This window comes from Prionailurus bengalensis, chromosome A2 (assembly GCF_016509475.1).
Source record: "Prionailurus bengalensis isolate Pbe53 chromosome A2, Fcat_Pben_1.1_paternal_pri, whole genome shotgun sequence".
NCBI classification, from domain to species: Eukaryota; Metazoa; Chordata; class Mammalia; order Carnivora; family Felidae; genus Prionailurus; species Prionailurus bengalensis.
In genome coordinates, this window is record NC_057348.1 from 78,787,241 (window position 1) to 78,802,433 (window position 15,193).

General features: G+C 45.2%; 1 protein-coding gene across 11 annotated transcripts in view; it reads left to right on the plus strand.

The window, feature by feature from the left end:
- Window positions 1–15,193, plus strand: part of SRPK2 (SRSF protein kinase 2) — a 256,671-nt gene that overhangs the window by 221,373 nt on the left and 20,105 nt on the right. For all 11 annotated transcript variants that reach the window (XM_043588645.1, XM_043588642.1, XM_043588652.1 and 8 more), the window contains 4 exons: window positions 6,677–6,842; window positions 8,005–8,030; window positions 9,508–9,754; window positions 10,652–11,134. In XM_043588645.1, the coding sequence (XP_043444580.1) occupies window positions 6,677–6,842; window positions 8,005–8,030; window positions 9,508–9,754; window positions 10,652–11,134 (922 nt within the window). The remainder of the gene's footprint in view (window positions 1–6,676; window positions 6,843–8,004; window positions 8,031–9,507; window positions 9,755–10,651; window positions 11,135–15,193) is intronic.

The following is a 15,193-nucleotide window of genomic DNA, read 5'->3' on the forward strand; positions in this document are numbered from 1 at the left end:
AGCTTTATTGAGGTCTATTTCATGTGTCGCTTTTATTTCTGAATCCAGAAGAAGAAAAAGGATGCTAGTGTTGGCCGTGTTTATTTGTGGTGCATTGAAGGTCTACTGCAGGTGATGTGGCTTCTTCAAATGCTGTTGCTCTTCTTTAAATGTTTATTTTTTATTTTATTTTTGAGAGAAACAGGGCACAAGCAGGGGAGGGGCAGAGAGAGAGGGAGACACAGAACCCAAAGCAGGCTCCAGGCTCCAGCTGTGAGTACAGAGCCCAACGTGGGGCTTGAACTCACAAGCCTCAAGATCGTGACCTGAGCTGAAGTCAGATGCTTAACTCACTGAGCCACCCAGGTGCCCAACTGTTGCTCCTCTTTGAATGTGGCTTTGATTCTCTTCTATATTGAAAAGGTAGCTGATGTTCTACTTTTGTAAACTTTATGGTTTAATTCATTGTCCTTTACAGGAGCCCTGTTAAGAAGTGGCTTCTTGGGGCGCCTGGGTGGCACAGTCGGTTAAGCGCCCGACTTCAGCCAGGTCACGATCTCGAGGTCCGGGAGTTCGAGCCCCGCGTCGGGCTCTGGGCTGATGGCTCGGAGCCTGGAGCCTGTTTCCGATTCTGTGTCTCCCTCTCTCTCTGCCCCTCCCCCGTTCATGCTCTGTCTCTCTCTGTCCCAAAAATAAATAAACGTTGAAAAAAAAAATTAAAAAAAAAAAAAAAAAAAAAAAAGAAGTGGCTTCTTGGTAAGGTCAAGGCCCTGGTTTTTGGTGACTTTGCTACAGTACTGGAAAAATTAGCAGTTATAGGTTGTAGCTCTGGATTTTTAAACTATTATTTTACTCTTTCTGTAGCCATGATGGTCACAGGCAGTTCCTGTGCTCTTTAGACGCCCACTGTTTGAAGCGCTGTGTTTGTATTATGCTGCCCAGTCTCCACCACACCCTGATGAGGCCAGAGAGGTCACCACCTCCACTCTATAGAGGGCACTTCACAGAGAGGGTAAAAATCTTCCCTAAGCCCCACAGTTACTGGCGTGCGGCGGGGGGCAAGATTTGAATTCAGGTGGTGTAATTCCAGAACCCATTCTCTCAACTGCAGGGTGCTCTGAAGTGTCTAGGTAGAAAGGTCTGGGAGCATTTAAATTGTAGCATGTCTTTGTGAAAAGTGTGCATTCACGTCTCTGTTTGTGGTAAATGGTTCTCTTTGCCTTAATAGGAGAGCTGGCAGATTGTTAAAAAGTAGAACCATTGGATTTTATTTACAAAGTAATTGGTAATCGGCATGGCATGTGTAAGCTGAGGGGATTTATAAAATGCAGGGCTTTTCCAATGCCCCCCCCCCCCCTCCCGTGGGGCAGGAGCCCTGGGAGCATAGGAAGAGCCTGGCCCTACCTGGGCCAGCTGACTCACCTCTTACCACTGCTTTGGTCTACACTTAGTATCTATTTGCCATTTCATTTATTCTGCTGCTCCTAGTGATCAGCGAATTCATTATCACTGTGCCAGTTTTCAATTACAGAACAGAAGACTAATTTTAGGTTGGTAAACACTTTCATGTTCTTGGGTTTATTCTTCATGGTGATACATATTCTGACCTAACTTGGGACTCTCCTCCTCAGAATGTTGGGTCGTCAACTCAGGAAGGTGGTGCAGTCGCTCCCTTTGAAGAGCGGTGAGCCTTGTGCCCAGCTCGTTCTGTGCCGTGTGGTCTCTGTGCTGGGCACGTTGGCTTGCTCTTTAGTCCCAACTACGTTCGGAGGCATCACGGCAGGGTTTTCTCATGAATTCTCAGTGGTGCGAGTTAGAACACGGAGCAGAATGCTGGTTCGGGACAAAGCAAACAAGGACAGTGCCCACTGAGACTTTTGTCTGCATGTGCATCCAGTTCTTGCCCCCTCTGTTGAGCTGGGATTCTCACAGTCCTCCATTCAGTTGAACACCACAATTGTCAGAAGCAGGTTGTAGGGTTTACCTCGTATCTGTTGAATGAGGAAGAGAAATCCAGTGGGAACCTTAGCTTTTCTAGTGGGAAAGTTTCTAGGCTTGAGGAGAGCCCTTCTGGTGTTTCTGTGCACACCACAAGGGGTTACTGTCTTGGTGAAAGGCTCCTGCGTGGGCCAGCCCCTCTGGCTACCATTTGGGCTTCCCTCCGTGCTGCATTAGCAAGGCCTTACTCACAGAATTAGGGGCAGGCCGAGTCTCCTGGCCCCATGTCCTTTGTTCAGGTCGGGGAGGAAGGAAGTCCCCATGTGGTAACCAGAGTCAGAAAATAATTTGGGAAGTTGCTCTCATTCTGTTTGTCTTCACAATTTAGGATTTGGGGGGAAGCTGTGCTTTCTGGGTGGTGAGCAGAGCGAGGGACACAGCCCTGAGAGAAGTTCCCACATTCCTCTTGACCTACTCCTCCTCTTGTATCTGCACGATTACGGGACCCATTGTAGCAAACCGTGGTAGGGAGGAGTAGGTTTATGTCATTCACGCCAGTAATAGATGATCTCACCATCCTCACAGGTGTAGAGAAAGAAGCCCTGGAGACGGTCTTGACAAGCGTCTTATTTTACGGATGAATCTGAGGTCAGGGAAGGGGACTTGCTCTGAGCCATAGCTAATCTGTTTCTGAACCGGAACCGGGGGCTCCTGGCTCCCAGCCCTGGTCTCTGCTTCACGGCTGTGCTGCCGCTAACCTGCAGGTCTGGCTTCACAAGGAGAGAACTGGCCCTGCTCCTGGGCAGTGTGATCTGGCTCCTCCGAGTGTGAGGTCCTGCCCAGTCCCTGGCCCGTCTGTGCTTGGATTATCTCTGCTCTCATGGCGGCTGTAGATTTTCACAGATGGCAGTCGGAGGGTGTCTCTGCAGCCTCTGCTGCCTCCTGCTGATGAGGCGAAGTATGTGTTTTTCTTTTTAGGCAAGAAAGGCAAATAAACTGTGCCTGGCAAGTGAAGGAAAACTCGGGAAATTGCTAAAGCCTTTTCTGAGCTCTTTTTTTTTTCAGGTTTTGTAAGAGAAGATCTACCCATGGGCATGTAGCTTATTCACTGCTTTTCTCTTTTTTGTGCATCATCATAGATGCTCTGCTTAAATGGTTAGGAGATTGCCCATCATTACTTTAGTGATTCTGGGGCTCTTTATTGCTTAAAACTTCATTAAGAAAAGAAATGCTATCTTTAAAAATAACACCATTCTTTTTAGTCTATAGCTAAAGGCTTTTTTAAAATATGTAGTCCAGAACTAAAGGAAATTACTAAACCACAGTTTCACTGCTGGGATGTAGCACAGAACGTATCAGGTATAGCCCATTCACATTCCAAATGGGAGAAGTGAGACCCAGAGAAGTTTATTAAGTGACTTAACAAAGTTATAGTTACTTAGTCAATACCAGTACAAGTGTTGTGACTTAGTTCAGTTCTGTCCTTTATTTGGAGCTCCCTATGAGCTAAACCTTGTTGTTTTGTAGGTTTTCCATAGGTTATTTCTAATTCCTACCATATTTCTATTTAGTAGATATATACACACACCTCCCCCCCCCCCTTTTATGAATATGGAAGTGGAAGCTCAGACAGTACTTTGCCCAGTGAGAGAATGTTCTGGTTAAGTACTTTGTCCAGTGAGAGAATGATCTGGCAGCAGTGTAGGACTGGTGTGAATCCCAAGGTCGTGTTTTAACACCATACTTACTGTGTCCCTTAATTATTTCCTTGAAGATTTGCATTATCTTAATTAATTTGTCCTAGGGGTCAAGTCTTTCACTGTGTTCATTGTCAGACATTATAAGCTCTGCTTCTTAAGGAAGGATAACCCAATGGAGTGTAACTGCAGATATTTTTAAAATCTGGTACCTTAAGTTCTTGCTGGGAACACTTTGTTCATCTCAAGTGCTTCCTGGTCACTGGCAACCCCTAGGAACACATTTGAATACCGGATCGCGTTAACTCTTACTTGTGTGGCCTCCCACACAGTGAAACAGCCTGATCTCCGTGAAGGAGCTCAGGTGGAGAAATAGGAGAGCCTTGAGCATGGAATGGAGGTGGAGAGATGGGGACATTTTTACTTGGAGTTTATATTTGATAATGGAAATGCAGTTTCAGTTGGGATAGTTTTAAACTGTTTAAATTTTCTCAAAAAATCTTGTTCGTTTGCCCTCCATAGGTTAGAAATCATCACTGTTCCTGTCCATTAATTTCTTATACTTCTCAGAATCTCTCATTATTCAGATATTAAAATTCCCTGTATTATTTCAGTTTGAACAAAGAAGATGCATGGATGTCGGTGAAGAGCATGTAGGCCCATTGGATTGTGCTCCTGTCTGGATTATAACCTTATTCTTTATGGAAAGACTCTTTTTAAAGAGTCTTTCTTACTGGTCCTTTGATATTTCAAACATAATTTAAATGTTCTAATTACAGTATAATTGCAAACATTAAATATTATTTTTAAGGTAAGACAAGTGTCTTTCCTTCTCTTACTCTAGTTTTATCTGGTTTACTGTTTGGGTACTTATTAGGCACTTGTCAAGAGCTCATTAAACTTTGTTTGCTGTAGCCATGGTTCATCTTGGTTTCTTTTTGGCTGGTCCCTCTCCCTTCAGGCATAAGGCAGTAAGCCCTCTGACTGTACGCCCCTTGGAGACAGGGGGCTTTCTTTATTGCTGTTGTCAGACACTTCAAACCAGGTACATGACCTGTTCCAGGAATTTGACTGATGCTTGGTCAGCGAAGTCATGTAAGAATCCTTCCTAGGGAAAGTTACTTTCGATGAGTATAGGGATTTTCATCCTGTTTAAGAGATGGGTCTTCCTTTTTTCATTTTCCTTTTGAAACCTCTGTCCCCTCATATCCTTTTTTTTTTTTTAATTTATTTTTTTTTCAACGTTTATTTATTTTTGGGACAGAGAGAGACAGAGCATGAACGGGGGAGGGGCAGAGAGAGAGGGAGACACAGAATCGGAAACAGGCTCCAGGCTCTGAGCCATCAGCCCAGAGCCCGACGCGGGGCTCGAACTCACGGACCGCAAGATCGTGACCTGGCTGAAGTCGGACACTTAACCGACTGCGCCACCCAGGCGCCCCTGTCCCCTCATATCCTAATACTGTCATCTGTTAAGGTTGTTTAGCCAGATACAGTAGAAGCATTGGACTCTTGCTGAGAACTTACTAGAATTGGATAATACCATGTATCTTCTCGTCTTTTTCCCCACTTCTGTTGTGAACAAATACCCTAAATGATTTAAAGTGTATGATGACATTGGGGCTCCTGGGTGGCTCTGGTTAAGTGTCTGATTTCAGCTCAGGTCATGATCTCACGGTTTGTGGGTTCAAGCCCTGTGTTGGGCTCTATGCTGACAGCTCAGAACCTGGAGCCTGCTTTGGATTCTTTGTCTCCCTCTCTCTCTGCCCATCCCCTGCTCGTGCTCTGTCTCTCTCTGTCTCTCAATAAATGTTGAAAAAAAATTTTTAAGTGTATGGTATTAAATGCTAATATTTATTGAGTGGTAGAATTTCTAATGTATAGGAACACAATGGGGATATTAAAAAAAATATTTTTGCTTATGGAAAGAATTGAAAGAATTCCTCTCTGGAAATAATTTGAGAAAAACTGGCTTTGTATTTAGGTCACTGCACTTTAAGTTTTGTGGGTCTTGTTTTTGTTGATACTTTGTTTCAGCAGTTTTAGTGGATACTGAGGCTATTTAATCCTCTTTTTTTGCAATATTAAAAATGTATACACATCATTAGACATCATGGAAGTGCCTATCAGTGAGATACACACTTTATACCCAGCAGGGTGACTAAAATTAAAAAGACAGCAAAGTGTAGGCCATGACGAGGGAGTTGGAACCCTTATACATTGCTAGTGGGAATGTGAAATGGTGTGACCACTGAATAAAAGAGCAAGCAGTTTGTCAGAAGAGTCACCATATAACCTAACAATTGCACTCCCAGGTATATATCCAAGAAAAATGAAAATGTGTCCACACAGAAACTCATGCCTGAATGTTCATAGCAATATTATTTATAATAGCCAAAAAGTGGAAACAACCCAAATATCCATCAGGTGAATGGCTAAACAAAGGATAGCATAACCAGCAGAACATTATTTGGCAATTAAAGGAAGTACTTAATACATGCTACACACGGATGGACTCTCAAAACATGATGCCAGTTACACAAGACCATTTTGTATGATTCCATTCATATAAAATGTCCAGAACCAGCAAATGTATGGCAATAGAAAGTAGACTAGTAGACTAGTGGTTGCCTAAGGCTGGAGGAGCTGGAAGAGATGGAGAATGAGTGCCAGTGGGTATGGTGTTTCTTTTTTCCGTGATAAAAATGTTCTAATTAACATGTGGTGATGGTTGCACATCTGCAAACCATTGAATTGTCCACCTAAAAGGGTGAATTGTATGTAAATTACATCTCAGTAAAGTTGTTATACAAAAGTATATTTATAGATGCATTTGCTTCCATGAGCATAAATTTACCTCCAGAATGATACACATTGGTTGCTTATGGGAGGGCTCTGGGCTCCTTTGGGGGCCTGGAGCAGGAGGGAGATTTTTACTAAATACCCTTTGTGCCTTGTGATTATGTTACATAATTTACAAGGAAATGTTGAACGTTACTGTTAAATAGTAATGTTGAAAGGTATTAATAACCCATCTCTTCTCTTGATTTTACTCTGACCAGGTCCTTCAGGGGTTAGATTATCTACACAGTAAGTGCAAGATCATTCATACGGACATAAAGCCGGAGAACATCCTGATGTGTGTGGATGATGCATATGTGCGAAGAATGGCAGCTGAGGCCACCGAGTGGCAGAAAGCAGGTGCTCCTCCTCCTTCGGGGTCTGCAGGTGAGGGAGCTGAAGCAGCTTTGTTTCATTTTGTTTGGAGGCACTGAGAGCCTACAGAGTTGCACACTGAAGGTAGTTGAGTCAAGCACGTACATTAGGGACTTTCATAAGAGCCTGATTGCTAGAAATGATGAGACCTTTTTCTTGAAAAGGAAGGTGCCCCAATTATTATGCTGTCATACACCTAACTTCGTCTTCCCTTAAAAGATCATATGAAATCTTACGTGCTGCTTCACCTATGCTTGAACGTTTTCTTAGGCTGCAGGCTTCTCTGCAGAGGCGTATATAGTAACGGGTTACTTGTAGCCGGCCTGTAGTCATCAGATTTTTTTTCTAGTTTCAGGTTTGTTAGAACGCTTCCCAGTCTCCAGTTAGTCTACATCAACCTGAGTCCAGCTGGTAGCTTTGGAGTGTGTTACAAAAGACCCTAGGGTGGGAGAAGACCAAATGTCTTTATTGGCCTGTAGAGTTTCACATCGGGTTTTTACAGGGTATAGTGGCTGCAGCAAAGTGTTGACCACTTTGACCATGTCTGCACATTGTCTGCGCCCTTGTGTGTTGTCAGGCAAGTGTGCTGGCTGAGGGGCTAAAGTCCTGCAGCTCCCAGGGCTCTGGGAGACGCACCACCTCCTACTCTTGTTTTTTACTGTTTTTTTGAGATCATAGAACCATAGTCTGTCAAGCTGTGGCTGCTCGCAGAGGCTGGTCATGCGATTTCTGGAATACTTGCTGCAGTTTTTGATTTATTTCAGCTGTATACACTTGCCAAATAGTTGTCAAACACAGATGTACATCCTCTTATCTAAATTGTTCATTTCATTGTCTGTAGAACATATTTAGATGATGGTGTGACATTTGTGAACTCTTCTCCATTTTCGTGTCAGTGCTTTGGATTTTAAATAAATGGGTATTTAATTTTAGACAAATAAGAAAAATGGCTCCATATGAACGACTGCTGTGCCTTTTAAGAGCCAGTCATTCGTTTGAGTTGGAAAAACTTCCTTTAGATCTGTATGATTAAGAAGCACTGAGGTTAAACAGTTTTCCAGCTGGATAGCAATTAAAAGACAATAATTACTTTTCGTTTTACAATTCAGATAACCTACCTAAAGATATATGTCTGTTTTCCTCTAAACATTCATTTTGTTTCATTTTGTTTTAGTGAGTACGGCTCCACAGCAAAAACCTGTAAGTACTTTATTCCACACACACTTCTACTCACCTTCTTGTTAAAAGCAGCTGTTCCTTATTGAGCTTTTCAAGTTGTAACATTAGTTTCTGCTGCTTTTTGCAACGATTTTTTCATTTAAGGTTGTTTGGGAATCGGATCATACCTTTCTTTGTTCCCTTCTCAACTGTAGGTGTTTTAATACGTGTTAATGTAAAGGGCGGGCATGTTCACAAATGCTGTGTATCCTCGAATAGATGAGATGTACCGCTTTGACAAGTCGAAGGGATTTTTTAGAGTTGGGATAGTTAGAGCCCTTCCACGTTTGATCTTTATTTTCCCTGAGCACTTTCTGGGGTGCCGTTGGCAGAGTCTGGTGAAAGGGGTGACGCGGTCGAGATCGGGCTTGAAGTGTGATTATTACAGAAACACTTAACATTACTTCTGATTTGCCTCCAAGATCCCTGTTTTTCTGAAGCTTGTACTCTAATGTGTTTTCCAGCTGGTAGTTATGTATAAAAGAGTACTGTGTATTTTGTGGTCCATTCAAATGAAACGAGGTGCTTGGAATTCAGTCTTACCCCATTGTCCCTAAACCCGCTTAGTTCCAGTAGAGGATAGAGTGTATATGTCTTGAGTTGATGAGTCATGTGCAAGTCTTGAAAGCCCTTTACGAACCAGAAGCACTTGAAAGGAAATGCACTGCCAGGAGCCCTCACTTGGGAGTGGAAGTCCCAGTGCAGGCGGGAACTATAGTGATGATGCCACCTGGCTCGCTGCACGGCCCAGTCCCTGCCTGCAGCCCTCCTGTGGCTCGAGCAGCTTGTTTGGATTATTGACTCCGTGGAGAGACTGGAGGCTGTCGTTGCCAGCACTTTCCAAGTCATGTGGCCCTCATCGCAGGCAGACTGAAACTGTGCTTTTTCTTTTTTTCCCTTTACTTTGTACGCTCATTTTTGACAGTTTCTGCCGTCTCGGCTGTTGATAACAACAGCTCTGTGTGTGAGACCCAAACACAAACAGAGCTGTTGACCAACAGTGACTGAAACCCACTTGTTTTGGCAAGGTCTTCTTTCATGGCTGAGAGTTGGGCGAGACCGGAAGGACAGGGGATGTTGTTAGCTTGTATACGGGCAGCAGCCAGTAAAACTTGGAAGGGGTGCTACTTGTTGAAAGGCCAGAGTACCTCAGCGTATTCTGCTGTGCTCAGCGTTTAAATGAAACAGACTTCCTGGATTGGAGCCGTGTCCTCTGAGGTCAGGGCCTGCTGGCAGTCCCCTTCCATGATGGTAGGCGGCGCTGGTTTCTTTTTTCCGGTTTTACTGCGACCCTGCACACGAGATCGATCTCCTCTGTGGGCATATTTGGTTGTAATAAATAACTCAGGCCTGGAAAACAGGATTGGTTGGGGCTCGCCACGCCACTCACACTTGCACTCTTGTGTAGTGCTTTAAAAAGGAGCAAACTGACCTGTGGTGTTTTCTTAACATGTTGTAGATAGGAAAAATATCTAAGAACAAAAAGAAAAAACTGAAAAAGAAGCAGAAAAGGCAGGCTGAGTTGCTGGAAAAGCGCCTGCAGGAAATAGAAGAATTGGAGCGAGAAGCAGAAAGGAAAATCATAGAAGAAAACATCTCATCCGCTGTACCTTCCAATGAACAAGACGAGGAGTACCGCCCAGAGGGGAAGCTCAAAACTGCTGGCTTAGAGGACGCAGCCGAGGGCGAGCCTGCGAATGACAAGGGTCAGTCTGCATGGGGTCCTGGCACTTCATTAGTGGGCACCCACCAGGTCCCCACCCTGGTGGGCTTGGTGTCACTGCTTCATATGTGAGGATTGGGGAACATGGGAATCTGTCTGCCACTTCATTTGTAAAATGAATGCCAGGAATACGTTAGTATTTCAAAACACTTTTTTAAAAATGGAAAATGTCTACCTGACACCACATCTCGAGCATGCTAATGAATGTTCTTTATTTTGTAATTAACTTTTACCCTAACAGTAATGTACCCACATTTTCTAAAGATTGTAGAAGAGAGGGTAGAAGTGGAAATAGTCCCTTTTCCCGCCCCAAAATCTAACTTCTGCTAATAAGAGTAAGCCAGTTATTTACTAAATGAAAAATGAGATTGAGAAAACCTAAGATTTTACCTTGAGAGCCAAGAGGTGTTTTGCTGTGTAGCATGTAAATTAAGCACATTCAGGGGTGCCTGGCTGGCTCGGTCGGCAGAGCATGTGACTTTTTTTTTTTTCTTTTAATGTTTTATCTATTTTTCAGAGAAAGATGGAGTGTGAGTGGGGAAGGGGCAGAGAGAGGGAGACACAGAATCCAAAGCAGGCCCCAGGCTCTGAGCTGTTAGCACAGAGCCTGACGTGGGGCTTGAACTCATGAACCGTGAGATCATGACCTGAGCTGAAGTCAGACACTCAACCAACTGAGCCACCCTGGTGCCCAGAGCATGCGACTCTTGATCCTCAGGGTCACAAGTTTGAGCCCCACGGTGGGTGTAGAGTTTACTCAACGGGGGAACAAAAACCTAAACACATTCAAAATAGTCTCTTGTTGGAGGAAATATGTACCTAGTGCCACTGTGTTGAGAAGAGTAACATGTTCTGATTCTCAACCCATCAACTTTTTAAGGTGAGACTGAGGACCAGGAAGAGAAAGAAGACACTGAGAAAGAAAACACTGAGAAAGATGGAGATGATGTGGAACCAGAACTGACGAGCACAGACCCTGCGTGGATAGAGTCCCCCAGAACCAACGGCCATATTGAGAATGGCCCGTTCTTACTGGAGCAGCAGCTGGATGATGAAGATGACGATGAAGAAGATTGTCCCAATCCTGAGGAATATAACCTTGATGAGCCAAATGCAGAAAGTGATTACACATATAGCAGCTCCTATGAACAATTCAATGGTGAATTGCCAAATGGACGACATAAAATTCCCGAGTCACAGTTTCCAGAGTTTTCCACATCCTTGTTCTCTGGGCCCCTAGAACCTGTGGCTTGTGGTTCTGCACTTTCCGAGGGATCCCCGCTTACCGAGCCTGAGGAAAGCAGTCCATCCCATGACAGAAGCCGGACGGTTTCAGCCTCCAGCACTGGAGATTTGCCAAAAAGTAAGTGTCCCTCTCCACCAAGTGTGTCCTTTCAGTGGCCCGAGTATCCGAGCCTTGACAAATGCTGTGAAGGGAATGGGCCAGAGGTGGGCATGTCATGTGTGTATGAATTCCCCATTGTCGCTTTATTCCTTTTGTCCTCCTGAATAAGTAATGTGATTTAAATTGTCTTCTGTCCCAGCAGGGCTTTCTCTGGCTCTCTGACTATCAGATTCCATTTCTGAGCTTTTCTCGTTCTTTCTGTGTTTAGTTAGTGACATCTGCATTTGTAGAAACCTTCCATATCCAGCAGCTTACACCTGTGGCTTTTACAGAATATATAGTTTAATATTTGTACTTCCATCTGACAGTCTTGCTTTTGGTTTTTGTTTTGTCTTGTTTCTATTCAAGGAAAACACATACCTCCTCTTAGTCTGTGTTAAGGAAGAAGTCTCTGATTTTATTCTGATAGTTGTTTCTGGTTGTAGGACTCAGCTCTTGAAATGTCAAAGCCAATTTAAAGCAAGTGGCATGGAATTTTATGTGATGACTTATATCAAGTATTTTGAGAGTGAGTGCCCCACAGCCTGTCTCTGCCTGTGACCTGCTCAGGGACTCCAGTAAGCAAACCCGGGGCATCACTCATGGTTTCCATTCTAGCCCACGGAAGAGCAGCTCAGAATCCTCCTCTGCTCCCTCTGCTGGCAAGAGTGTTTAACACACGATGAGTCCATTGATGACCCAGCCCTGCAAGTAGCTCTCAGAATCCCCTCAAGTAGCTCTAACTAATCACCTTAAGGATGTGGGTTCTATTTTGTGCTTTCTTTATCTTACTTGGGTAAACATACTCTGTTCCTTTTTACTTTTACCCCAATCAAGGACTCTTTGAAGGTGCTTATAAGATGCCTTCACATGGAAGGTAGGTTCGCATAGGGAAAACTCACCTCTGTCTGTCTCCTTCACGCTACTTCTGACACCTTTGGTGACCAAATGTGTGTGTAGGTGGTTTTCCCTGCCCCAAAAGCTTCTCTGACACCAGCTGGGTGTCCTGCGATTTAACTCATTTCTGACACTCTATGGAGACAGAACCAGATCCTACAGGTTAAGGGCTCAATCCCACCAGACACCCCCACCCCCCTTCATACACCAGTGGCAAGTCCACATTGTCACCTGTGCTTCTGACCCATCAGCCATGAATCGGGGGTTCCCACGACCCCCTCCTCAGGTTCAGTTAATTTGTTCCAGCAGCTCACAGAACATAGGAAACTCGTTTTCTGGCTGGATCACTGGTTTATTATAAATGGATAGAGAACTCTGGAGCGGCCAGATAGAGAAGATGCTTCCAGAAGGCGGGCTTTGGTGCTCCTCCCTGGCACGCCGCCTGCCCCACAGTCTCTCGCACGTGCCTTCACATCGTGCGCTCATGGGTTCCTTTGCTCTTAATTACCGCTTTGGGTTATGTCTTGTAATCATTCACAGCTTCTTGTTTCCTGATGCTGGAATTGTCCTCAGTTTGGTCCACATGAGCCTCTTCGAATGGTCTCTTCTGTCCTTTTATCACAATCCCATTGCTCTTTGCTGCTTCCTCTCTTTCTGGAACCACGTCCCGAGTTCATACCTTCCCTGCCCCAGGCTGGAGTCAACCATGTCTTCTGGTAGTTTCTGTTATTAGTTTTTGTTTACCTTTTGTCATGTATGTAATGTAGGAACAGAGATATGTGCCATTGATGAATAGGTGTCTACTGAGATGAACGTTCAGACACTTTTTATTGAAGGAGTAAACCATGAAAAGGTTTTGCGGTCGTTAAGTATAGCGTAGCTACTTCCCGGTTTATTTTCAAGACCTGACGAAGAGCGTCTGTGTGTAAATGGCATGTTCGCTCTTACTTCTGTACCTTTGCGTCTGCCTTTCTTCCTGCTGGGAGTGTCTCTTCCCCTTTCTCCACTGCCCATTCTCTCGGCCAACTTTTATTCTTTTGCCGGCTGGTACAAACGCTAACCCTGCATCGCTTCCCACGCGGTCCTGTTCCCTTCCCCCCTTTACCTGCCGGTCATGTTTTACTTAACTGCATGCTCACTGTTTCCATCATCTTTTCCTCGCCATGATGTAAAATCATTGGGAGCGCTGTGTGCTTTTATCCTTGTATCCTTTGCATCTAACTCAGTGCTGTGATAAACATTTATTGAGTAACAAGCAATCAAATCAGTGATAATCTGGGTATTTTTTCTTCTCCTCTTACCTTTGTGCCACCTGTCTCCATTCACCATCAAAACTGTATTCAGTCCCAGCACCAGTTCTCTTGTATGAACATCTCGCATTGGGGAGAAATAGCAGGTCTATTTTTCACTTTGACCCAAGTCTCTCACCAAGCAGACCTTTTCAGTATTGTGAAATTCTAGGTACGCAGCAAGGTCAGGATCTCCTCACCCACTCATTTGTTTGGAGGCACTCAGTTTTGGTTTCCAGCTTGGTCGTTTGGTAACAGTGGGCCGCCTCCTGGACGGGAGGGGTTCATTTCCTGCGTGGAAGGAGTGGGGCCCAGAGGCTCGTAGTTGGCCATCTACCACTGTGTGAACACGAGGCAAGAGAAACAAGCCATGTTCAGAGCTGGTGTAGATCCTTGTTGTTAGACCAGGGCACACACATTAGGAAGTAGCAGAAGGAAAAGTCAGGCCAGAAGAACTCACCCTCCAGGCTGAAGGATGCAGACTATTCCCTGGAGTGACTGGGGAGCCACTAAAGGCTGAGGAGGCGGGATTCCTCTGGGATTATTAGCTTTGGAGCCATAGCATGTATCTTGGCCCATCCCATCTGGTCTTGCTGGCTTTACCTGCAAGGTACTCACTGCCACTTGGTGGGGACCCAGATCACTGCCAGACCTTGTGCCAGCTGCTGTAATATGGGCCCCGCGCTGCCCTCGCTGTGACTCTTGCTGCCTAGCCTGTCCTCCTTAGGGCACACCCTGTCCTCTTCCCTCCCTTTCCCTCCAGAAGGACCTGCAGTGCATTTCCACTCAGAATAACAGTGTGGGGCATCACTCTAAAGCCTGCAAGCTCTCTGCAGGCCATTTCCTGGCAGCTCTCTCTGGCCTTGTCTCCCCCCCCCCCCCCCCACCTTGCTGATTCTGTACCTCCGTGCTGGCTTCTTCCTTAAGTTTCTCAAAAGTGCAAGTTTGTTTCTCCCTCTTTGCACTTTGCATTTGCACTTGCTGTCTCCTCTGCTGAGGGCCCCTCTCTCTCCACGCCTCCCTTAGTTCAGGCCTCTCCTCAGAGTCACCTTCTAAGAAAAGACCTCCCCTGAACACCCTCATCATTATCCGCCTCCTTTCTTTGCTTTGTTTTTCTTCTTTGCAATTAGAGCCACCTGACATGGTGTGTGACTCCTCCATTTTTACTTTATTATCCATATTCCCCATCTCCCCACTGCCCCCCCAGTGCATGAGTTTCCTAACTTGGGCTGTGGAGGGGGGACCCTGCATGCCTTGTTCATGCTGGTCCCAGTGCCGAGACAGCACACTGAAGGGACTCTGTAAATACTCGGTGAATGAACGGGCCAGGCTCAGGTATTAGATCTCCCGGGGCCTGGTGTTGAACCACTGGGTGCAGAGAAGGTATTCGTGTGTTTATTGGAGGGACGCCTCAAACCATAGAGAGTCTGCACGAGCCTAGCACAGTGCCTTGCACGTAAGTGATGATGGCGGTCTCGTCCCTTGGAGGCACCACCCGCAGCTATCTTACTAGTTTCTAGGATAGCTTCACATGGAATGGGTAGTGTCGCTCGGACCCCGGGCCACTGGAGACGAGTTAAGAGCCCTGTCCTTCGTGAAGTGACATATCCCCACTTTTCATTCCCTCGTTGGAAGAGGCAGAGCATTAGGAAGAGCTGTGAGAGGTGACCACGATAATGACTCAGCGAGCCGAGATGATTTGAGTCCCAGGCAAAGCAGAGTTGGTGTTAGTCCCTGGCAAGTGCCTGTTGTTTAAATGGGCTGTTTTGAGGGTTGCGGTCAGGTAATTATCACACTGAGTAAAGGAAGTCGGATATACCAAGTAGATTGTCTTTTACCTCGTTTGTGTTCC